This window comes from Hydra viridissima, unplaced genomic scaffold, assembly GCF_058129835.1.
Source record: "Hydra viridissima isolate aposymbiotic clone 2 unplaced genomic scaffold, HvirCarnegie_v1 scaffold_2, whole genome shotgun sequence".
In the NCBI taxonomy this organism is placed as follows: Eukaryota; Metazoa; Cnidaria; class Hydrozoa; order Anthoathecata; family Hydridae; genus Hydra; species Hydra viridissima.
In genome coordinates, this window is record NW_028324301.1 from 14,676,789 (window position 1) to 14,701,358 (window position 24,570).

A 24,570-nucleotide genomic window follows, 5' to 3' on the forward strand; every position below is an offset into this window, starting at 1 on the left:
TAGCTGCCTTACCATATATATCTGAAAGCATTTGATGAGTCTCAGCTGCAGATTTCTTTGATTTGAATGTGTAAAGTAAAACTTCCTGCAAATAATGAGAATTTGGCTCGTTAAATGACAAAGAGATTTAAAATATATGAAGCAAGTACATAATCACTTATGTTTGGAAGTAGTGCTTCCAACAGATAAGTAAAGTTACCAAATGACACTTTAGACCCCAACAAGTTCTATTCATTACATATCTCTAATGCTATCTATAGAAAAATGGCAGAAGGAAAGTTATACACCTAATAAAATAGTAGTTTGTAGTCTAAAGTAATTAATAAGCAACGATGTACAAGTTGGTTGCTAAAAAAATAAAAGTTTTATGTTGTTTTTAAAAAAATGTTTAAGAAATAAAATTTTTATGTTGTTATAGACACTGGTACTGGATGGAGTAACTGGTCAGAATATGGACCATGTGATTCCTATTGCAAGAAAAGTCGCTCAAGGTTTTGTATGAATCCAGTTGACCCAACTGCCTGTCCAAACCCAGTTGTGAACACTTATATCATTTATGGAAGTGATGAAGAAACTGCTGTCTGTTCTTATGCTGAATGCAATGGTAAAGTTGATACTTAAATGATAAAGCATCTGACATTTGAATCTCATAAAAAGTATCTATCTTTAAAAACTATTATACATTCTTGTTTTGTTCTATTCTGTTCTTCTTTTGTACTACAATAATGACTTAAGATAAAGAGTGTTTTTTTTTAACTTTTATCTTTTTATGTTAAACTTAAGCACCAGTTGCTGGAAATTGGAATAAATGGGGATCTTGGAGTGAATGTAATGCTACATGCAATACTGGTACCCATTCAAGAGTAAGGACATGTACTGATCCTCCACCAAAAAATGGGGGAGCCCAATGTGTAGGTTTATCAACAGACATAAAAGAATGCTATTTACGAAACTGTAGTGAAGGTATTAAAAATTGAGCATTTTTATCCAAAAAATTGTTTTTGTTTATGTGTCTTAAAGTATGATTTTATATTGAAGGACCACAAGATTGTACATTTGAAATTGAAAGTCAACCATTATGCTCTTGGACAATAACATCAAGTTATCCCTGGCTACGATACAAGGGCAAGACACCATCGTCAAGTACAGGGCCTAGTGGTGATTATACATTGGGAACAGGTGAATATATATATATATATATATATATATATATATATATATATATATATATATATATATATATATATATATATACACGGTGTGTCCCAAAAAAAACCGAACTTTTTGGATATAAAATAAAACACACATTATATCATCATTGAAAGTTATTATTTATTCAAAATAGGTTCCATCAGACTCAATACAACGTTTGGCACGATCAACCAGCGCATGCATAGATTTTTTTATGTCATTTATAGGAATGTTCTTCAGCATCTCGGTTACAGCTGCTTGAATGGCTGGGATATCATCATAAAATGCTCCTTTCATCTTGGTTTTCAGTTTTGGAAATAGAAAATAGTCACATGGTGATAGATCAGGCGAATATGGAGGGTGGTTGATGAGAGAAATCTGTTTTTTCATAAAAAATTCGTTCACTTTTTTGGTCTTGTGAGGCGGTGCATTGTCGTGCAATAAAAACAGTTGTTTTCCTGCTGGATACCCAGGTCTAACACAACAAGTTCTTTTCCACAAATGATCTAAAACGCCTAAATAGTTTTCTCCATTAACAGTTCGACCTTCTGGAACAAATTCTTTGTGGACAATACCCTTCGAATCATAAAAAGTAATCAACATTGTCTTGATTCAAGACTTCTGGAAACGCAATTTTTTTGGTTTTGGCTTGCCTTTGGACTTCCATTCAGCAGATTGACGCTTAGTTTCAGGGTCATATTTAAAGCACCATGACTCATCACCAGTTATGATCAAATCAAGAAAGTCTGGATTGTTTTCAACAGTTTCAACGATGTCAATCTGCATTGCTCCACATGAGCAATTTTTTGGTCTTCATTTAATTCATGTGGAACAAAACGCGCACATACCTTTCTTTTACCCAAATCTTGAGTTAAATTTCTCCAAATAGTGTTTTTACTTGTATTTAATTCCTCAGTCAACATTCTCGTAGTAAAATTTGCATCAATACAAATGAATTCACTGACTTTTTCCACCAATTCAGCACGATTACTAGCTTCTTGACGACCTGGCCTCAGATCATCATTTAAATCCTCACGACCATTTTTAAATCGTGTAAACCATGTATAAACTTGAGTACAATTCATACAATCATCACCATAAACTTTTTTCATCAATTCGTATGTCTCAGCGAATTTTTTTTCAAGTTTAACACAAAATTTTATATTCGCTCTTTGTTCCATTTTCGTTTTGTAACATTTTGACACGTTTTTCTTTTATTGAAATGGCTGTAACTTTCACATCTGTCATCCGATTTATATGAATGTAGGTGTGTTTGAAAGAGGATGAATGTATCTTTTTCATGCTGCAAATTATCAATTGACGGCGCTGCATGTTATATGATTTAAATATGAAGTTCGGTTATTTTTGGGACACACCGTGTATATATATATATATATATATATATATATATATATATATATATATATATATATATATATATATATATATATATATATATATATATATATATATATATATATATATATATATATATATATATATATGTATTATAGTGGCCTAAAAAAAATTTTTTGGAGCATTTGAATATATGACTTTAATTATTACTGCCTCATTGACACTAAAATTTCATGTCTGCTTTATATATACATACTTGCATTCAAAATCATTTTGAATGAATTTTGAATGCAAGTATGTATATATAAAGCACACAGAAAATGCTAGAAGTTTCTGGAAAGTTCTATAAAATCTCTAGAAGGTTGTAGAAGATTCTACAAAAATGTGGAAAACTTTAGAAGTCCTGGGAAACTCTAGAAGTTTTGATTTTCATATAAATAGCCAGCTTCACCAGTGCATTTTAATTTAGTTACAAAAATTAAGTTTTATAAGACCAAGCAGCTATATAAATATCATTCATTTAGTTATGACTACTAGGTCGAAAACTGTTGTTCATTTAATTGGTGAACCATCTGACGGTTTTTCTGAACGAGTTCTTCCAATAGCGACAAATGTTTTGATTGTACAAAGACTGTTGATGTTGTACAAAGACTGTTGAGCATCTGGGATAAAGCGCGTATCCCTACACTTGAAAAATGGGCTATCATTAAAAAGTTGGAAGTACTTATTGACAAGTACGAAAAGGTTAAGAAGAATGCTAAAAGAGGAGGTGAGGTTCAATGTGCAAAGGAAGTTGGCTTTGTTAGCTTCACATCATCCATCTTTGATATTACATATATCAATGCTCACACTATGATAGACCAGCGAACTAAATGCAAAATGGAAATAGGAACTGAAAACAAAACAGCAAAGAAGGAACATTGAGCTCAAAAACAGAAGAATAGGTTGTTTGAGAGACTTGCACAGGAAAAGGGAAAAGATTTTGCTGTAATCCATAACCATGCTTACCTCTCAGTACCAAGAGTGAGCAGGAGTGATTGTTCAGAGAAGGAAGACGACAGCCAATTCTTTCCAGTGCTGATGAAATTGACATCAATTCTGCCTAAACGACGTTGCTTGAAAGCTATGGATGTTATTTTGCAATTGGTAGCTATGGATGTTATTTTGCCATTGGTAGCCTCTGCTCTTGATCGCACTGGAATAAGTGATAGACAGGCTGTTCACATCCTTGCTGTGAAGGAGTAGCGTGCAAATAGCCAGAAAAAAACATCGATCCAAAAAAGCAGCTGATATCAAAGAAAGCTTCCAAGTTGATGGTCCACTGGTAGTCCATTTTGATGGGAAGTAACTTCCTGCTATAGATGGTAGTCCAGAGAAGGAAGATCGTGTTGCTATCCTTGTCTCTGGATTAGGTGGCAAAATTTAAATAAGGAACAGGGAAACTTGTTTCAGAGGCGGTTACAAATATTTTAAATGATTGGTGATTAACAGAAAAGATCTCTGCCATGTCATTTGATACAACTGCGGCAAACACAGGCCACATCAATAGAACTTGTGCTATTCTTGAAAATAAATTAAGTAAGAAGCTGCTTTGGTTAGTGTGCAGACATCATATACTTGAGGTAATATCTGCAGAAGTCTTCAAAAAGACAATAGGAGTAGTACAACTGGACCAGATGTGTTGCTATTCAAGTGCTTTAAGATGTTTTGGCCTAAAAATAAGACAGGCAGAATTTAGTATATGCTTGAAGATTACAAAGAATCTCTGACTCTCAATCTTATCTTCCTGGGAGAAACCCCCCTCACCCTTGGGGTGCCTTTTTGTGTTCCAGGAGCTTATCACTATGCAAGGTGGATGTCTGAAATAATCTACATCATGAAGATTTATCTCTTCCATCATCAATTCAAGCTGACTAAGTATGAAGACAGATCAATTGTAGAATTTGCTATCTTTACATCCTTAGTTTACATTAAAGCTTGAATTCAGTGTCCCATTCCAGAAGAAGCAGCTCTGAATGATCTGGATTTTATCAAGCTTCTTATCGATTATAAGGATGTTTCTCCCTCCATTTCTCAGACTGCATTAAAAACAATTGGCCAACATTTCTGGTACCTAAGTGCAGAACTCATTCCTCTGGTTCTCTTTTCTCAATGTGTCTCAGTGGATGAGAAAAACAGCCTTGCTGCTTGTTTGAGGCAACTCATGGAGAAATCTTCTGATGATCAGAAGGAAGAACGGTGCATCTGCAGCACAAATGATCCTTCAGCACTTCATAATGTGACATTAAAGGATTTGTGACCTTGTCTTCGCTGCTCTTCTTTAATGCTCTTCTGCTTCCCACAAATTTTCTTACGCCTGATGCTTCCACCAGGCAACAAACTCCATCCTTTCAGAAGGCAACAGTAGTGGTCTGTTCCTTAAACGTTGTCAATGACTGTGCCAAGTGGGGAATTGCACTGGCATCATCATTCAACTCATTTCTCAACAAATCAGTGGAGGAAAAACAGAACTTGCTCTAAATTGTTGAACAGCATTGTAGAGTTTCCAGATGCAAAAAAATCAACTGTGCTGAAGAGATTGCAACTTCTTCAAGTTGCAATTTCTTCAGACACAGTGCTATCTGAGCAGTGCAGATAGCACTGTCTTCACCTTCAGGATTCAGAAAGTTCAGACTAAAAAACTTTTAAGGTGTATTTTTGAATGGCGTACTTAGAACTACTCTGCAATACAGTCAGGCTATTGTGTCATGTAGCTAGTATTATTTTACTGCTCAATTCCTACTCTGTAATATAATTGTTCTTTGTATATAAAAAACAGCATTTTAAACCTTGCAAAATTTTCATTTAATGCAACTGCTGAATACCATAGAACACAAGATAGCAAGTACACTGAGGCAGTATTTATAGGAGCCCAAATCCCAGTGAACCAGAAAACTAAAATGTTCATGATAAAAAATCCACTAAATTTTTTTCCATTATAAAGTGAACCACCCATATATATATATTATTATTCTCTTAGGTTACTATGTGTATTTAGAAGCATCTAACATAAGTCCAGGTGTGCAGTCTATATTGCAAAGCTCTTTTGTTTTTCCTGGTCTACATTGCATGAAGTTTGCTTACCATATGTATGGTTTAACAACTGGTAAATTCTGAAATTTCTTTGTTCTTTTTAAATTATTTTCTCTTTTAATGTTATACATATATCTATATATATATATATATATATATATATATATATATATATATATATATATATATATATATATATATATATATATATATATATATATATATATATATTTAATATATGAACTTCAATAAATACGAATTCTCTCAATACTAATTTTTTATTTTATCTAAGAAATTTTCGCTAGATTATTGATACTAGCATCTTCAGCTTTAATTACAAATATTATTAAATTAAATTACAAACAAACATTAACGGTAATGTCACGTTTTAATGGCTTCTTTAAACTTCGCTTTAGTTGGGCTTCTTTAATATTTCGTAGGTATAAAAAGTATGGCGTCCAGAATTGCGTTTTTACATATTGACCGTCATCTAAATTCATACCTCCATTTTTAGGTCCGCATTTGTTGAACTGAATTTCGATTGCCTCTCGAACTTTTCTTTCAAATTTTTTGGGTTCTACTTTTAGCGTCTTTACTTGATCCCATTTTATATTACCTGAACATTTAATTTTATGATGGCCAATTGCATATTGTTCTAATTTTTCTTCAAAAACATTTTTTTGGTGTTGTTTTGTTCTTGTTGCTATTTTCATTTTTGTTTCACCGATGTATTTTTGTTTACACTCGCATTCTATTAGGTATACTCCGGGATGGCTATTTGATGGTAGTTTTGTTTTGTTGCGCGAAGTTAGTAAAGATTTAAGATTTGCACTGGATTTAAAGACTGCCCTGTAACCTGCTTTCCTAAAGATTTTTCGAAGTTTTGGTGATAATACTGGGATCCACGGTAGTGATATAGTTGGCATAGTTGCTTTGTTGTTAGATAAAACTATTTCATTATTTGAGTGTCGTTTTTTTATAACAATATTTGCAAGGTCTTGTAATTTCTTCTTTTCGTATCCATTTTCAGCAAACACATTTATTAGGAAATCGATTTCTTTATTCAAAAATTTTTCAGAGCAAATTGATAAAGCTCTATGAATAAATCCTTTAAATATTCCTTCCAAGATTTTTGGATCGTGGTTTGAATTGGGCTTAACCTGAATATTTGTTATTGCTTTTTTTCGATGTATGTTAAAATCATATTTACCTTTTTGATTATTCGTTATTTGGATGTCTAAAAAATTTAATCTTTTATTTTCATCTTCCAATTCAATTGTGTATTTGATGGCATGATGTTGACTGTTTAATATTTGTTGAAAACGGATGGCATTATCTTTATTTGTAAATCTTGCGTGGCTATCATCTACGTACCTGAAAAACGATTTTATTTCTAACGGTGGATTAGAATGAAGCGCAATATTGATTGCTTTATTTTCAAAAAATTGCAGGAAACCTTCCGCAAGTACTACCATGAGTGAAAGTCCTATTGGACCTGAATCTACAAGTTCATGAATTTCTTCATTCCATAAAAAATAACATTTATATAAACACAGTTCTATTAGTGATTTTATTTCTGAAACGCTTAGTTTTGTTAGTTTATTTAAATTTGAGAAGTGCTCTAACATATCAAGAAGAATTTTTGTAGCCTCTCCCAGAGGAATTGATGGATATAAATTGACAACGTCATAAGATACTTGTATTTCATCATTTGATATATTCCAAAGTTTAGCTGTTTTTACAAAAGTTGACGAATTTTTTAACTTTGTTATGTTTTTATCTAAGATTGGTAAAAATATATTTACTAGATATTGTGATATTCCATAACTTGGTGTCCCGATGGTTGAAACTACTAATCGCATAGGGTATGATTTTTCCGGTTTGTGCGCTTTAATTACACCATACATACGTGGCGGTACTGGGTCGCTTGGGTAAAGACTTTCATATTCTTTTTTGGTAAATCGCCCTTTTTTATTCAATTTTGATAGGTAAGTTCTAATTTTAGTAGCAAATGAAATGGTAGGGTCCTCTTTAATTATCTTTGTTTTGCCAATCTCTTGACGAATTTTGTCAATGGCTTTGTTGTGTTCTATTCTAACAAAGCCTGCTCCTTTATCAAAAGAGTATATATCAATGTTTCTGTCTTCTTTTATTTGTTTTAATGCTTCCCTCTGTTTATAATTTAAGTTATTGTTTTTTTGCGGTTTAAGCATTTTAAGTTGCCTCAACACGTTTCTGCGTAAGTCTTGTGAACTCTCAATTTTGTTGCAATACTCTAGTTTTAACGCAGTGGATTCTGTTATTGAAATAATGTCTAAATAGGGTATATTTTGTATAGTTGGAACAAATTTTGGTCCTAGTTCTAAAAGATTCCTGTGGTTTTCAGGTATTTCCGTTTCACATAGGTTTAATACAACATCTTTAAGAATTGAAGGAGTCTCAGCTTTTTCTTTTAAATTTATATTTTTCAAGATATTAAATTTTTTGATCAGACGATATTTAGATTTAACAAACATTTTTTCTCGGGATTTTTCGGTAACATTTTCGACAGATTCATAATCATCTTGAGTTAATTTTTTATATAAATAGTTTTGGATATCTTTTACAAATTTTATATGATTAAAATAACGAGTTCTAGAATCGTTTTTGATGCATATTAGTAATTCAAAACGGTACCTTTTAGTTATGTCTCTTCCTCTTTTGTTATTTATTGGACATACAACTCGAAGCGATTTTGGTATTAACTTATGTTTTACACACTTTTGAAGAAAGATATATTGATTCTTCGATTTTGCCATATTTGGCAAAATCGAAGAATCAATATATCTAGTTTTAACTGCGTTAAAACTAGAGTATTGCAACAAAATTGAGAGTTCACAAGACTTACGCAGAAACGTGTTGAGGCAACTTAAAATGCTTAAACCGCAAAAAAACAATAACTTAAATTATAAACAGAGGGAAGCATTAAAACAAATAAAAGAAGACAGAAACATTGATATATACTCTTTTGATAAAGGAGCAGGCTTTGTTAGAATAGAACACAACAAAGCCATTGACAAAATTCGTCAAGAGATTGGCAAAACAAAGATAATTAAAGAGGACCCTACCATTTCATTTGCTACTAAAATTAGAACTTACCTATCAAAATTGAATAAAAAAGGGCGATTTACCAAAAAAGAATATGAAAGTCTTTACCCAAGCGACCCAGTACCGCCACGTATGTATGGTGTAATTAAAGCGCACAAACCGGAAAAATCATACCCTATGCGATTAGTAGTTTCAACCATCGGGACACCAAGTTATGGAATATCACAATATCTAGTAAATATATTTTTACCAATCTTAGATAAAAACATAACAAAGTTAAAAAATTCGTCAACTTTTGTAAAAACAGCTAAACTTTGGAATATATCAAATGATGAAATACAAGTATCTTATGACGTTGTCAATTTATATCCATCAATTCCTCTGGGAGAGGCTACAAAAATTCTTCTTGATATGTTAGAGCACTTCTCAAATTTAAATAAACTAACAAAACTAAGCGTTTCAGAAATAAAATCACTAATAGAACTGTGTTTATATAAATGTTATTTTTTATGGAATGAAGAAATTCATGAACTTGTAGATTCAGGTCCAATAGGACTTTCACTCATGGTAGTACTTGCGGAAGGTTTCCTGCAATTTTTTGAAAATAAAGCAATCAATATTGCGCTTCATTCTAATCCACCGTTAGAAATAAAATCGTTTTTCAGGTACGTAGATGATAGCCACGCAAGATTTACAAATAAAGATAATGCCATCCGTTTTCAACAAATATTAAACAGTCAACATCATGCCATCAAATACACAATTGAATTGGAAGATGAAAATAAAAGATTAAATTTTTTAGACATCCAAATAACGAATAATCAAAAAGGTAAATATGATTTTAACATACATCGAAAAAAAGCAATAACAAATATTCAGGTTAAGCCCAATTCAAACCACGATCCAAAAATCTTGGAAGGAATATTTAAAGGATTTATTCATAGAGCTTTATCAATTTGCTCTGAAAAATTTTTGAATAAAGAAATCGATTTCCTAATAAATGTGTTTGCTGAAAATGGATACGAAAAGAAGAAATTACAAGACCTTGCAAATATTGTTATAAAAAAACGACACTCAAATAATGAAATAGTTTTATCTAACAACAAAGCAACTATGCCAACTATATCACTACCGTGGATCCCAGTATTATCACCAAAACTTCGAAAAATCTTTAGGAAAGCAGGTTACAGGGCAGTCTTTAAATCCAGTGCAAATCTTAAATCTTTACTAACTTCGCGCAACAAAACAAAACTACCATCAAATAGCCATCCCGGAGTATACCTAATAGAATGCGAGTGTAAACAAAAATACATCGGTGAAACAAAAATGAAAATAGCAACAAGAACAAAACAACACCAAAAAAATGTTTTTGAAGAAAAATTAGAACAATATGCAATTGGCCATCATAAAATTAAATGTTCAGGTAATATAAAATGGGATCAAGTAAAGACGCTAAAAGTAGAACCCAAAAAATTTGAAAGAAAAGTTCGAGAGGCAATCGAAATTCAGTTCAACAAATGCGGACCTAAAAATGGAGGTATGAATTTAGATGACGGTCAATATGTAAAAACGCAATTCTGGACGCCATACTTTTTATACCTACGAAATATTAAAGAAGCCCAACTAAAGCGAAGTTTAAAGAAGCCATTAAAACGTGACATTACCGTTAATGTTTGTTTGTAATTTAATTTAATAATATTTGTAATTAAAGCTGAAGATGCTAGTATCAATAATCTAGCGAAAATTTCTTAGATAAAATAAAAAATTAGTATTGAGAGAATTCGTATTTATTGAAGTTCATATATTAAATTTATTCAACTCTCATACAAGATGTCGTCATTTAATATATATATATATATATATATATATATATATATATATATATATATATATATATATATATATATATATATATATATATATATATATATATATATTCATTCACCTACAAAAAATACCGGCATATAGAATAACTCTTTTGTTTTTAATATTTTCGTCATAGTAAAACAAGGCTGAACTAAAAAATAAATTTCTGTTAAACTTTTGTTTTTTGGATTTTAGGTTGCAGTTTATATTTCTGTAGTTGTAAAGATTTATTTATCACATATAGATAATAAATATAATAAACATATAGTAAAGTATGTAAATATTTTGTGAACTCCACTTTTGATCAAAATTATACAAACTTTTGATCATTTTTCACAATACTTTTTTTAGACTTCCAACTTCCACCATATTGGATTTAGTTCAACAGAAAAAATGTTCTATATTATATTTATAAGAAAAAAAATTCAGTCATTACGTAGTTTTTTAAGGGCATATCAAAGGTGCCAACTGATACCACTTCCTAAAACATTTGAATGCAGTTGGTGATAAGCTTTTTTAATTTCAGCTACCCTAGCTTTCCTCTTTAATTTATGTTCTAAAATACCAGAGCAAAGCCCAAGCAAAGCTGTAGCAAAGAGGAGTGCAGGTTGGTGCTGTTGGTTATCAAAAGCACACAAGAGGCAAATTTATTCCGAAAAGGCTGCTCAAATTAATATTAATATGAAAGTAAAAATCAATTCAACTATTTCCTAATCAGAAAACACCCAATGACCATCAGTTTTATTTAAAAGCCCCAAGCTTTTAGGTAAACTTGAACCTGATGTTTGGGAAATTGCTTATATTTTATATTCTTACAACTGGCTTGTACCATAATATTTGATGCTAAAACCTCAATTTTCTTGAAATGAGTTATTTGAAAATTTCAATTTTCTTTGTTTATAAAGAAAGAAGTTATATTCTTGTAGAAAACATTTTTGCTGTACTGTGAGGTCTTTTTCAAAACTCAATCAAGTTTCAATAAAATGTAGTTTTATTCAGGTGAGCTGCAAGTATACGTAACAGATAATATAACGAAAGAGAAAATAATCTATTTTCATAAAATCGGCAATCAGTTAAACGAATGGCATCCATATAGCTTTGACTTCAACTGTACCAATATATGTCAGGTTTGCATGTTTTATATTTATGCTATTTTTCTTATCAATAATTCAAATTTTTATCTGCTGAAGCAATTGTAGTTGCTTTCTTCGTTATTTTTTTTTATGAGGTATTTTATTAACCGTCATGCATCAGGTGAAAGAAAATAAAAATTGATGTGTCATTTATTTTAGTTTTTTTGTATAAGCATGATTGAAAATTAAGTATTGGTTTTAACTATAAATTAGAGAGTGACACGGGGACAGAATGTCTCCCCGTCCCCACCCCATCTGTATACACATTTTTCCATCCCCGTCCCATCCCCATTAGGTTTGTCCCCATCTCCATCCCATCCCCATCATTACCGCTTCTCTCCCCATCCAGTCACCGCATCCAATATAATAATTCAAATATCAAAATCTTGTATTTTAACTGTTTTTATTAATACTTTTATTAATACTTGAAAACTGTCCTTGATTCAGATATATTATTATGCATACCTACTATACCTGTTCTTTGTTCAAACCATGCAGAAATAACAGTCCATCGACACAATCCGGATGAAGTTGTGTTCTTCTATCGTCAAGTGTTCTTCCAGCAATTGAAAAGGAACGTTCAGATGATGTGCTAGTTGCTGGAATTGACAACACTGACTGTGCTACCTGTGACAAATTTGGATAGAGTCCTGTTTTACTTTTCCAATACGAAGAAATATTATTCTCAGAATCTGTGCTGTTCCAGTAGCTGTCAACTTCATTGATGGCAGCTTCTTCACTTTCAAATAAATCCACAAAAAATTCACTTGAATTGTCATTATGTATTTTCCTCTTTTTTTCAGGTGGCTCAAGTATTTTGATTCGAGTCAAAGGAGGCTGGTCTGACTAGAGGCAATTCATCTACCATGTTGTTTAAACTGTTTAGTGCTTCTTTTATTTCTTCTTCTGTCATTATTTTAGTTGCTATTCTTTTAAATTTTGGGTCCAAAAGAGTTTATTTTATGCATTTCATTTATTGGAAAATAGCGCTTCATCATGTAATTTAAATGTGTCTTAAAGTCTTTTATGATATTACTATCTATAGCCGATACTTGCAAATGTTTTGTTATTTGATATTTAGTTGCAACAACCATGTGCAAAGAACATACTTTGTCTGTTGAAAGATGTTTAGTAGCAGTATCAAATGGTGTTAACACAGTGATGACATCTTTCAATAAAGTTTCGTTCAAATCGAATAATTTTCTTTGAAGTTTTTTTATCTTGTTCTCTTGCTGACAAAGTTGTTATATCTTCAATATTTGTCAACACTGATTGCAACATAGTGAGTTGAGAATTCCACCTTGTTGAAATAGATTGCTTAACCGATGTTTGTAGTTCATGTTGAATTTTTGAACGTTTTATGTGTCACTATTTCCTTGCATGTGCCAATAAGACTAATGATTTCCAAAACCGAAGCAGGGGCATCTTTCACTTCTAGACCATGAACCAAAACCAAATTTAGGTTGTGTCCACAGCATGAAATCCAAATTTGATCTTTAAAAGCAGCTTTAACATTTGAGCCATTGTCAGTTACATAATAATTGTTACTTCGCCATGCTCCCATTTCTTCTAGAATTTCTTTGGTAACGGATTTAATATTCTCAGCTAAATGTAATAATAAAATATTTATGAAACCTTAATTAAAATAAAAAATACAAGATTGACATTATCAATAACATTGAAATAAGATTTTAATTGATGAAAGCTTTGTAAAAAGTTATTACAGTAAACTACTTTTTAAATTGACACGAGAAGAGAATCGACAAGCCAAATAAGTATTTATGAAATCATGTGGTTTAACTTAAGTAAAGAAATATTTATGAAACCATTTGGTTTTAAAAAAGACATATTTGTTTTTAACATATGTGGTTTTAAAAAAGAAATACTAATCAAATCATATGGTTTAATATTATTAAAGAAATATTTTTAAAACCATTTCGTTTAAATAAATAAATTTTTTGGAAACCATCAAGTATTTAAATCAATAAAAATTATAATAATCTCACCTGTGTGTTTTTCTTCCATTGATCTTGTTGCAATGATGTATGAGCACAATTTCCATTGGTCGTTGATATAGAGTACTGTAATTGTGATGTATGGCATTGTTGTCTGTACGTGTGTCCACAAATCAGTTGTTACAGCAAAACGTTTCTGCTTCTCAAACACTTTTCTAAGCTCAGCTCGTTTTTTTTCTGCTTCAGTGTAAACATGACGAGAAACAGTTCGAGCAGAAGGAAGAATATCATCAACAGAAACATTTCCATGTTTAGCTCCAATTGAAATTAATTTCTCTGCAAATTTACTAAAACCAACACCTTCTACAATTGAAAATGGCCGAATGTCAGTAGCACACATGTTCGAAATTACATTAACCAGCTCAGTTTTTTCTGTAGTCGATATTTTTTTAACAGTTTCAGAGGTTGACACAGCAAACCTGGTTATTTTCGGCGACTCTGTTTTCCCCACACACGATTTTATGTGAGCTTTCAAACCACTTGTACCATCACGAGATTGCCATTTTAGTAGAGCTTTACACTTCGAACAAAGAACGTGCTCACTAAAAACATTGTCAACATTCACCTTTAAGAAAAACGGCCAAACATCGCTGGTTTCCGGATTTTCGACATAACTTATACTATCATCGTTTTTTGAAATAAGTTTGCTTAACTTTAATTTATCCATTTTATGTATCCAGATGACAAATTAATAACCGTTACCGTGGAAATAAATTCAGATCTGTTACCGCTACCGCGGTATAACCGAGCCCATTATTACCGTTACCGCGGTATTACCGTAATTTTTTTTCCATCCTCGCGGTAACCGCGATATTACCGCAATTCCCGTTACCGTGTCACACTCTACTATAAATCAAAGTCATCATTATATCTGGCATTTAATAAATTGCTAAAAAACTAATGGCTTAATAAAATCACAGTTTAATTATAATTTTAAAAATGTGTGAATATGGGTATATTTAGTTTCTTACATTACAAAAATAGTAGATGAATTACTTTGGGCGACTTTGACCTTTGTTGTGCTTTAAAACTCACTTGTTTTAGATATCAATAGTCGCAACTCGAGGTAGTGGCTTCCAAGGTGATTCAGCAGTCGATGATCTTGTTGTTAAAGATGGATCCTGCACTCCTGGTATGCTTATATTCAAATTCCATTGATAGTATATTCTAAATAACTAATGTTAATGATGCTTGTCATTTTGCCTAATTACAATTAAACTTCAAAAATCATTGGTTTATTTGTAATTGTTAACATTTTCCTAGCAATAATTCGTTACTTAAATTTTGTAATTATGATAAAATTTGCTTAATTAATTACATTTAGTTGCAAAATCGCCACCTGAACCAAGTATGTAATTTTCTTTTTTGTGGATTTAATTTTAATGAAATTTATTTCTTCGAGTTTTTTTTCTCCATTTATTACATCTATTACATTTAAAATCCATATTTTATTTACTTTCATCCAGTCTCAAGGGTTGGCTGTTACAATGATGTAGGTTATATTGCTGGAAAACGACTGTTCACAAAATTTGTTGATTATCGTTCGTTAATTGATTGGAAAAACATGAATGTTAGTCTCAGAGAAATAACCATATTATGCTCTAACCAAGCTAAAGACAACGGATATGAAGTTAGTAGCTTTGTTATTCAGTCTCCTTAAGTTTGCTTTAAAGTATTTCAATTTTAAACCTTACCCTCGTGCTTCTTTTGGAAACTTTTTTAAAATGAAATTTTTGTTATAAAAAAAAAAGACTTTAAAATTTTAGTTGCAATTGGAACTTTACGTTATTCTTTTTTTAGTCGTTTTTAGAGTTTCAAATTAAAACTATATTACCCAAGTTTTTAAGTACTGTGGCTCGATTTTTTTAAAAGTACTTTCTCTGGATTTTTTTAAAAGTACTTTGGTGTTGAATATTGGGGAGAATGTTGGATGGGTCCAACATCTGATATTAACTACGGTCGAGATGGTGAATCAACTGATTGTTGGCCAACGCCAGAGGCTAATTCGGGGCCAATGCTTGTTGGCAAAGACTTAACAATTATGGTTTACAAATGGAATGATATTACAAGCTCAGCTTCCCTTATTTAGGTACTTTTTAAGATTAATTTATGTAGTTAAGTGAAAAAATATAAAATTGAAAAAATTATGTAATTAAACAGTTAATTATGTAGTCATGTATTAAAAAAACCTACTCATAAAAGAACATTTAAGGTTACAGGATTTTAAGTAAAGTCTTTGACTTTAGGGACTCTTCAAACTTTGAAACCATCCCACATCCAGTGAAATGGCTTCTAATCAAGAAATTTATTGAAAGTTGTTTAAACGATGCTCCTGATCAAATGCTTTTTTTTCCTTTGTAGTTTAGTTTTCACATTCACCTCTCTCATCTTGAAAATGCCTGTAAATGATAAACAATATTTGATTACAGAAAATAATACTTGAGATTGTTAAATTATTTTTGAATTTAAGGGTCAGAAAACCAACCAAAAAAATGTTCTGAAACTTTTTGTTGATAATGATAGCAGCAATAAAACGTGCACGTTCAATCTTTAATAACGTAACTACGATAAAACTGTGAAAGAATTTTTTTTCGCAAAGTAAAATGATTTTATGAATCATCTGAATTGCTCTTTGAAGAAGGACTTTATTACTGACTTAACTTGAAATGAGAAAAAACGCTGATTAAACTTATCTTTGAGTTAAAGTTTAATGGTAAATTTTTAAAAATAGCTCCAGCAATCACAAATCATCTGACTTGTTTGATAAACGTGAATAACTGTGAAGATGTTCATATATAAGGTTTAAATAGCTTAATTTTATTATCAAAAATTGAATCAACTCGCCTGAGTTAATGTAGTTGATTCTGCTGCGCAAATGATCGAGACTTTCTGTTAGCCAGTTATGATTTTCCTTTGAGTAAGTTCCATTAATGATCATGTTCAAGTATGTTTATAGAATTGTTTTCCCTTTGAAGAAATATTTAGATATGGTGATTTAACTATCGAGGCACCCTCTCTGAATCTCGACAACGAACCGTCGTTGATGGATTCAGAGAAATCTTTTCATGTCTTAGAGCTTCGCAGTCTTTTGAGTATCATCTCTAGATTAGGAAACGTCATTATCTTTAATTATGTTGTGACCAAGATACGATTCTTTTTGGCAGAGATTTGTTACAAATGAAAGCACTATTTATCGTTTTTCTTATTACGATTTTTAATGTCGAAACGTTTCTTGAATTTTAAATCTGCTTCGAGTTGCCAGCCGTTTTCGTGATCTGAGGCAAGATTAATTTCGTTTAATATCTATGTAATTATGAGCATGAAATGCGAACTTTTTTGTTGCTCATAATTATTATCAGCATGTTTAATAGACTATTCTTTGTGGAATATTTTTTACCTTAAAATTAAATAGTCGATTTTCTTGTTGCTATCTCGTTTTTAACTATTTTATTTCAATAGTTCAAAGATCAATTTAAAAAAAGAAGAAAAATGCTACAAGATAAGTTTAATCCCAGACACTATCATTACAATGGCACGTAACTTTTCTCAGCACATATTGCAAGATTAGCTAAAAATTAGAAGACTTTTTTAAATGCCGGGATATTATAGCAATGATAAATCCCATTGAGTTGTTGTGGGATCATCAATTACGCCTTCTCTAGAAGATAATGGATTTTTTGGTCAAATTTTCAGATCTTCTATTATAACATCACTGACGTAACATAAATTTTATTTCTAAACTTACATTGCCAGATTAAAAAAATTAAACAAAAATAAGGTCGTTAAAAGAATAAAGTGCAAAACTGGTCAGAGAAAAAGATTGCGATTAGGTGTTGAACGACCATTAAACTGTGATAACACTATATACATACATAAAAACACACAGATATATATATATATATATATATATATATATATATATATATATATATATATATATATATATATATATATATATATATATATATATATATATATATATATATATATATATATATATATATATATATATATATATATATATGACACACACATACCAAATAAATTTCTATTAAAAAGTTCCAGCATATAATCCTAAACACCTCCAATTGCAATGAAATCCCTAAAAGTTAAAAAGCTTTCATTTTGCAATTCACAATAGAAAAACCTATCCAAAGCTTATTCATTCTCTTTTGCCCAGCCTAACGAAGAGGGATAGGTTCCAGAGGGTGCAAGTGCTTGCACACTTCGAAGAGCATCTGGAAAACGTTGGTGGTAACGTGCCAAAGTAACGAACTTAACAATCACGAGACGACCTTTGAAAACAAAGGATTATGGTTTTTATTTCTCAGAATTTCATCAATAATTCAAATCCTCATTAAAATAGATTCTGAGCTCGTATCAGTGCAATTAGCAATATCGTACAAGGAAATTGTTTACAGGTTTTATAAATGATTTAAGCTAATACATACCGTCAAACCAATTTCCGTACATGCTTCTGAAAGCCTTTCTTGCCGATTCGAGGCTGTCACATTTGACATAAACGCAACCCTAGATAAAAAAACATTCTTTTTATGTAAAACTGATTAAGCATATCAGTATCGCTATTTTTTTTATTTATTGGAGTTTTATAAATGAAAGTAAAATCATAAAATACCTCTCTAGAACTTGAATCAACATGAATATGAAGGATTCGACCACCATCGCTCTCACACTTCTCTAATACGGCATCTTCAACTTTTTTGATCCAGCCATCCTCACGTTCTCTACCATAAATATTTCGAACATTTAAATAAAAATGCTAAACGACTACAATATTAAAAATGTTGATTCGAGTGTAACTAAACATGTTTCGGCGAAAATTAGTATTCTTTAGACAAATAATTTTCTAAAAATATTGGAATAAAATAAATTCTTACTCAGGCCCTTCATGCATACAACGAATCTTTAAACACGGAGCAGGTGTGATTATTGGCAAACGAACCACTTTCTCGATTTGATCAAAAGCTAAGATAAGACACATTTTAACGCTTATAATGTAGCTAGAACAATACACTTAGAATAACATAGCTTGAATAAATTGTTAAATAACAGCTAACTTTCTTTTCATAAAACTTGTCAAAACAAAAAACAAAACAAAAAAAAATCATAATAAAAATAACTATGAAACATTACCAGGACCTTGCCAACATTTCTCTTGATCAGAGTTCAACTAAAAATTTTAACCAGCAATTATTCTTCAGATAATTTCAAAAAACTAAGATTTAAATATTGCAAAAAAATCTTGAAACTTTTAAAGAATATAAAAAGTACAAAGAATACAAAGCTAACATGAAAGTTGCTGCTCATTTTCTTCTCCACCAGACCTGGTGTACGCACTCCAATCCATCGCCAAACCTCAAAGTCTTCACCAGAAATGCGCTGAGTTTCAACACGAATTCGTGAATCAGATGAGCTGAGAAAATCAACTGCTTTCTGCCATGTTTTCGCCATTTCTTTCCTTCAAAAAAAGAAATATATATGTATATAAAGTTGGTCTTCAAAAAAAATAAATTTAAATTTATATGTAAAATCAGTCATCCATCTAAATGCTTAGTTTCAACAATTCCTTTGGTTATATATTTATCAACTGATCAACTTATAACCACTTTTGACATTTTTAACTTTTGACACAATTTACTTTAAAATCCAGCATTATGATTAATGATTTTTCGTTTAAAAACATTATTATATTTATTACATGCCATTCTATCATCTTTCAGCTATTATTTTATTGTAAATAACTACTAAACAAGATTTGTGGCATTTTATCTTACATAAAAGACTATTTATAAAACTATTACATTTTCCTTAATTAAAACCCAGACTCGAATAATTTTTGGTTTAACTACAGTGCAATTCTAATTTTTAACGGTATTAAGAAAAATTTTCCTTTTGCTTTGAAAAACTTTCTTCAATCAAATTATTGATTGAAACTGCTGCTTTGTTAATGTTTTGCTTATAATTTTGTTGATGATTTTTTTACAGGGCATAAAATTTGATGTTCAATTTTTGGATGTTCTGAAAGCTTTTATATTAAGCTAAGGCAGTTATTACTTTTCTGAAGAAACTGTTGTCTTTTGTCTCTTCAATGATCAACTTGAAAATGAAGTTCAAGTAAAAGATACTACAGAGTTGCTAAAAAAAAAAGTGTGAAAATTTTAAACTTTAGCAATTTAAGAATCAATAGAAATTAAGGTCAATTTAGAAATGGAAAACTATATTGATGAAAATTCTTGGTTAAAATTTACAATTGCTCCTTTTCTTTATGTAGAAGTCAACCTGACTGGTTGAGGTAAATGTTTGTGAACCATGTTAAAATAATTCTTTATATACTTTTTGTGTTTTTGAACTGGTTACATGGCTATTATATAAAATTAATTGATTTTTTAAGATGTCTGATTATAAAATCACAAACTTTGAGTTTTGCATAATGCTTTGTCACTATTGAAGAAAGAATTTAGCAACAAATGCACAGAAAATTTGCAACAAATGCACAGAAATGCTTAGAATTTGCTTGTAACGTCAATTCTGTGATTGTTTTGGCAAATTGGACCCTTTCATCGAAATTTCTTTGAGCCTTTGGACATTTTTTTAGCAAATGCAGCTGCCAAAAAAATATGTGACATTGAAAGTTAAGGTGTGGTTGCACCGCTAACTGCACAAAAAAATCTTGAGGCAAGTCACATTCTAGATGACCAACTGTTTTGAACAAAGAAGACTTGCAAAGCTTCTTTAGATTTTAAAACTAATTTTCCATTCTATGAGAGTTATTCTCAAAAAAAAAAAAAAAAAATTCAAAATATCTATGTTGAAAAAATAAAAACCATCACTCTCCACATTAAAGGCTTCGACAAAATTAAACCTAACTTGATATTAAAGGGAGGAAAATTTTTTTCTGTTTTCATATGGAAATATAATTACTTGCAAATTTTTGGAAAGGAAATATTTCTGAAAAAATAAGTAAAATTTTTTTCTAAAATATCATTAAAATAAATGTAAAAAAATAAATTATTGGTTTGATTTCAGTTTTCACTTTAAAACTGAAAAAAGCCAGTTTTTTATACAAATAATTCACAAGTAATAACAATAATGAATTAACATGTCAATGTTGCTTTTTTAGCAACCAAAAAAGTATACCTTTTCTCAAATGGAATTAGCATATCTCTAACATGAGGTATAGGAAGAAAGGGTGGAATTTCTTTGTTAGTCATGCAAAGATTATCATGCTTACGGACCACCTCTAAAAGTAATTTTTAAAATATTGTTAGATACTGTCATTTGTAAAAATTTGGAGTCAAATTAAGCAAAATCATTTTCAAAATTTTTCTTTTGCTAATCCAGTTTGTATATGCATAATACATGCTACACTTAAAATAAATTGCCAGTAATTTGAGATAAAATCTATTTATTACCTACTATTCTATGAACAAAGTAAAGAACTTGTCTAGTTTCTTTATCTTCTGCTGACCACTTCTTTTTCACATAAAAATATACTGCTAACCCCAAAAAGATAGCTAAAATTTTATATTTTTCTTATCATTAAATACCCTTCTTTAATCCATCATCATCATCATCATCATCATCATCATCATCATCATCATCATCATCATCATCATCATCATCATCATCATCATCATCATCATCATCATCATCATCAATCAATCAATCAATCAATCAATCAATCAATCAATCAATCAATCAATCAATCAATCAATCAATCAATCAATAATTAATCAATCAATCAATAATTAATCAATCAATCAATCATCATCAGTTAAAGAACAACCCAACTTACAAATAAGAACAACAAAAGCTCTGAAAAAAATTGTAGAAAGAGCTTGTGTAACTCGACATAAAAAAGGTTTATAGCTTCCTACAGATGTCACACTATCATTGTCATCAAACCTAAAAGAAAACAAAAATAAATTTATGGAAATATACTACATCAGGGTTCTAGCTTCAGCTCATATTTTATCACTCCTTAACATGTTTGCACTGATTTTTAATAGAAATAAACATTACTACAAAAAATCAGAAGAATTCTAAAGAATTATTTGCATGATGTACTTCATTTTAAAAATGATAGTTTAAACATAGAATAAAATTTGCATGACAAAATTTAAATTTACTTGAAGAACTCAGTAAAATTCTTTGCTTTATCCCAAACAACCGAACCATTACCCAAATTTTTTTCTTCCTGAAACATAAGCAAACCATAACTGCACCATCTGATGAAGTAAATTTTTAAAATTTCTAATAACTTTAAATTTAACAAGTTATCTTTCATTGAAAAAGAAGTCCACTCACTTGATTTTTAAAGCAAAAACTTTCCAATTTAGAAAAATCTTCTTTTTTCCAATAAACCTCCCCTGTTGAATATCCACATTCAACCAAACCTACCATTCAATCTTGTGACAGTACATACATTAACATAGTAGTTAATATTCAGACTTTCTATTAGCTTATAAAACAAAAAAAAAAAAAAAAAAAAACCAGAAAAAAAGCAAAAATATTAAATTGTTCTTTAAGTTATAAAATTTTACTTGTTTTACTTTGACTTGTTTTACTTTAATGATAAGAAGCATTTACAGGTTTTGTAAAAGTTATTATTAACAAATACATACATACCTACATACATACATACATACATACATACATACATACATACATACATACATACATACATACATACATACATACATACATACATACATACATACATACCATACATACATACCATACATACATACATACATACATACATACATACATACATACATACATACATACATACATACATACATACATACATACATACATACATACATACATACATACATACATACATACATACATACCTTTTCTCATGGTGAGATCTTTATACAAACAATCAAGAAATTTATTGATGTCCTAACCAAAAGAATTTATTACTAAAAACTCTTTTATTTCAATTTTTTTTTTAATTTTTAAATATTTTTATTTTCAGATAAACTAGGTAAAAATTTAAAAAAAAAGTAAATAATAATGATACTAAAAAAAAACAAACAAACAAAAAAGTATAACAAGATAAAAGTTCTTAGAAGTTAAATTAAAAACTTACCTTAGCATTTTTTTCTTTACCTACAAATGATAAAACAACATTTATTAGTTAAAATTATACATTTACTCTTATAACACTTAAAAGCTACACCAGTATCAATTTTTAAAAACTTTAAGGGACCTTAAGTTTAAATTATTAAAGAGCTAAAAAGTTTGAATAAGAACTTATTTATTTGACAAAAAATATATAGATATAACAAATCTTATACTAATTATATATATATATATATATATATATATATATATATATATATATATATATATATATATATATATATATATATATATAAATATAAAATTTGTAACAATTTAACAATTAATTTTAAAAAAAGTAATGATCAAATACATACCTGTTAGGTAAGTAAGTTGATGAGCATTTTCTCCATCATAGTAATAATAACCAAAAAGAAATGTATTTAAACCAAATAACAAAATACAAACTATCCATTTCAATCTTTTCCAACTAAACAAAGTTTTTAGAATTTTGATTAAAGAAAATTTTTTAGCAACAAACTCAGCTTCGTTTTCTTCCTGCTCTTCAAATGGTTTTTTTTCAACTTTATTATTTGAATTGTAGTTATTAGTTGATGATAATTTTAAATGATGAGACCTGGTTGGTGGACTAGGCTTTTTTAAAGTAAAACTATTTCTTACTTTAGCTAGAGATGCATCAACTTCTTCTCTTATTTTTCTATCAAGATCTGCATACTTAGAAACAGATTTTCCATTAACTCTTGATAAATTTGCAGGAGAAGTTGGAGTGCGAAAAATGTTACTTTCCAATGGTAGTTTTGAAGATTTTATTTCTTTATTTGATAATTTTATAATGTTTTGATGTTTTGCCTTAGTCAATTTTTCAACAATATGATCATCATCACTGTATTCTCCATTTAATGATTTAAAGTTTTTATTAGACTCTAAATTACTTTCACCAGACTTTAGGCCAGATACTGTTTGGGATTTTTTAGGTAATTCAGGTTTATTTGTCATAGTGGAGGAGCTTGATATTAAGGTGCTGGAGGATGATGACAGGATTTTCTTAGATGTGGGGGAACTATTTATTTCAGGAATACAAGCTATAGAATTTTTTTCACTTTGAATATTCGGGGAAAAGTTGGAAGCGTTACTGTAATCAGAAGTGAATAAGCTTTCTGCTTTAGAAGATTCATTTTTATTGTTTAAGTTTATAGCTTTTTCATAATCTAACGTTTCTTTTGAGGTTTTAAGTTTTTTTAATTTAAACAAAGATTCATCTTCTTCATCACTTGAGAAAAGACCAAATTTTACCTTTGAAGAATCACTTCGAGACAAAGATGAGCGACGAGAAAAGGACTTTCGACCTACTTTTTTTTTACGATCAACAGACTCTGAATTAGAATGTTCTGAATCTTTAGAATTTAATAGTTTTTTCAATTTATTTTCTAACGTAATTCTAGTAGATTTAGTTATAGGACCAACAGACTTTCCTAATTCTGTAAGCTTTTTCCTCAGTTCAGCATTTGACAAGTCGGCCACATTGATTTCGGCCATGTTGATTCTTGTATTGCGATTCTCCGGTATATGAGTTTTTTTTACTTAACCTCACCGGTTTTCCACATTAATCTTATTTTTGGAAAGTTGCTTTAAAAGTTCGGATACTGTTTCAAAACATTCAATGCAGCTATTTTTGACACGCTTTATAAGAAAATAGACTAGCCGAAAAACAATCAAGTTGTTGTTCAAAAACTTTA

At 30.0% G+C, this 24,570-nt stretch overlaps 2 protein-coding genes across 10 annotated transcripts in view; one reads left to right on the top strand and one right to left on the bottom strand.

Moving 5' to 3' along the window:
• LOC145192401 (uncharacterized) overlaps positions 1-24,570 on the top strand; it is a 43,944-nt gene that overhangs the window by 16,039 nt on the left and 3,335 nt on the right. For 3 of the 7 annotated variants that reach the window (XM_090077304.1, XM_090077308.1, XM_090077307.1), the window contains 10 exons: positions 419-604; positions 784-963; positions 1,039-1,179; positions 5,567-5,692; positions 11,572-11,699; positions 14,765-14,852; positions 15,045-15,068; positions 15,187-15,350; positions 15,618-15,809; positions 15,967-16,173. In XM_090077304.1, coding sequence (XP_089933430.1) covers positions 419-604; positions 784-963; positions 1,039-1,179; positions 5,567-5,692; positions 11,572-11,699; positions 14,765-14,852; positions 15,045-15,068; positions 15,187-15,350; positions 15,618-15,809 — 1,229 coding nt within the window. In that variant the 3' untranslated portion in view covers positions 15,967-16,173. Of the gene's footprint in view, positions 1-418; positions 605-783; positions 964-1,038; positions 1,180-5,566; positions 5,693-11,571; positions 11,700-14,764; positions 14,853-15,044; positions 15,069-15,186; positions 15,351-15,617; positions 15,810-15,966; positions 16,174-24,570 lie in introns of those variants that run through there. The other 4 variants (XM_090077305.1, XM_090077309.1, XM_090077306.1 and 1 more) reach the window with 2 other exon arrangements.
• Positions 17,743-24,417, bottom strand: LOC145192414 (uncharacterized). Of its 3 annotated transcripts, XM_090077311.1 has the most exons (14): positions 23,191-24,412; positions 22,842-22,861; positions 22,600-22,651; positions 22,049-22,137; positions 21,871-21,938; positions 21,537-21,646; positions 21,154-21,255; positions 20,879-20,981; positions 19,031-19,199; positions 18,875-18,911; positions 18,619-18,706; positions 18,357-18,465; positions 18,172-18,250; positions 17,743-18,015 (listed from the first exon to the last, which is right to left on the bottom strand). In XM_090077311.1, the coding sequence occupies exons 1-14, from the start codon at positions 24,368-24,370 to the stop codon at positions 17,879-17,881; spliced, it is 2,343 nt and encodes a 780-aa protein (XP_089933437.1). In that variant the 5' UTR covers positions 24,371-24,412; the 3' UTR covers positions 17,743-17,878. The 3 variants fall into 3 exon arrangements, 2 of the variants coding, with proteins under 2 accessions (XP_089933437.1, XP_089933438.1); XR_016449475.1 differs by lacking the exons at positions 17,743-18,015; positions 18,172-18,250; positions 18,357-18,465; ... (2 more) ...; positions 19,031-19,199; positions 22,842-22,861 and having other exon boundaries at positions 20,878-20,981; positions 22,600-22,671; positions 23,187-24,417; XM_090077312.1 differs by lacking the exons at positions 17,743-18,015; positions 18,172-18,250; positions 18,357-18,465; ... (6 more) ...; positions 21,871-21,938; positions 22,842-22,861 and having other exon boundaries at positions 22,048-22,137; positions 22,600-22,671; positions 23,187-24,417.

Excerpts from the sequence above, each read along its gene's own strand:
- LOC145192414 (XM_090077311.1), bottom strand. The coding sequence starts at position 24,370 with ATGGCCGAAATCAATGTGGCCGACTTGTCAAATGCTGAACTGAGGAAA. Across the intron at positions 22,138-22,599 it reads AGATCTCACCATGAGAAAAG|GTTTGGTTGAATGTGGATAT; the intron begins GTATGTATGTAT and ends ATTGAATGGTAG. Across the intron at positions 20,982-21,153 it reads CTTTGTTCATAGAATAGTAG|AGGTGGTCCGTAAGCATGAT; the intron begins GTAATAAATAGA and ends AATTACTTTTAG.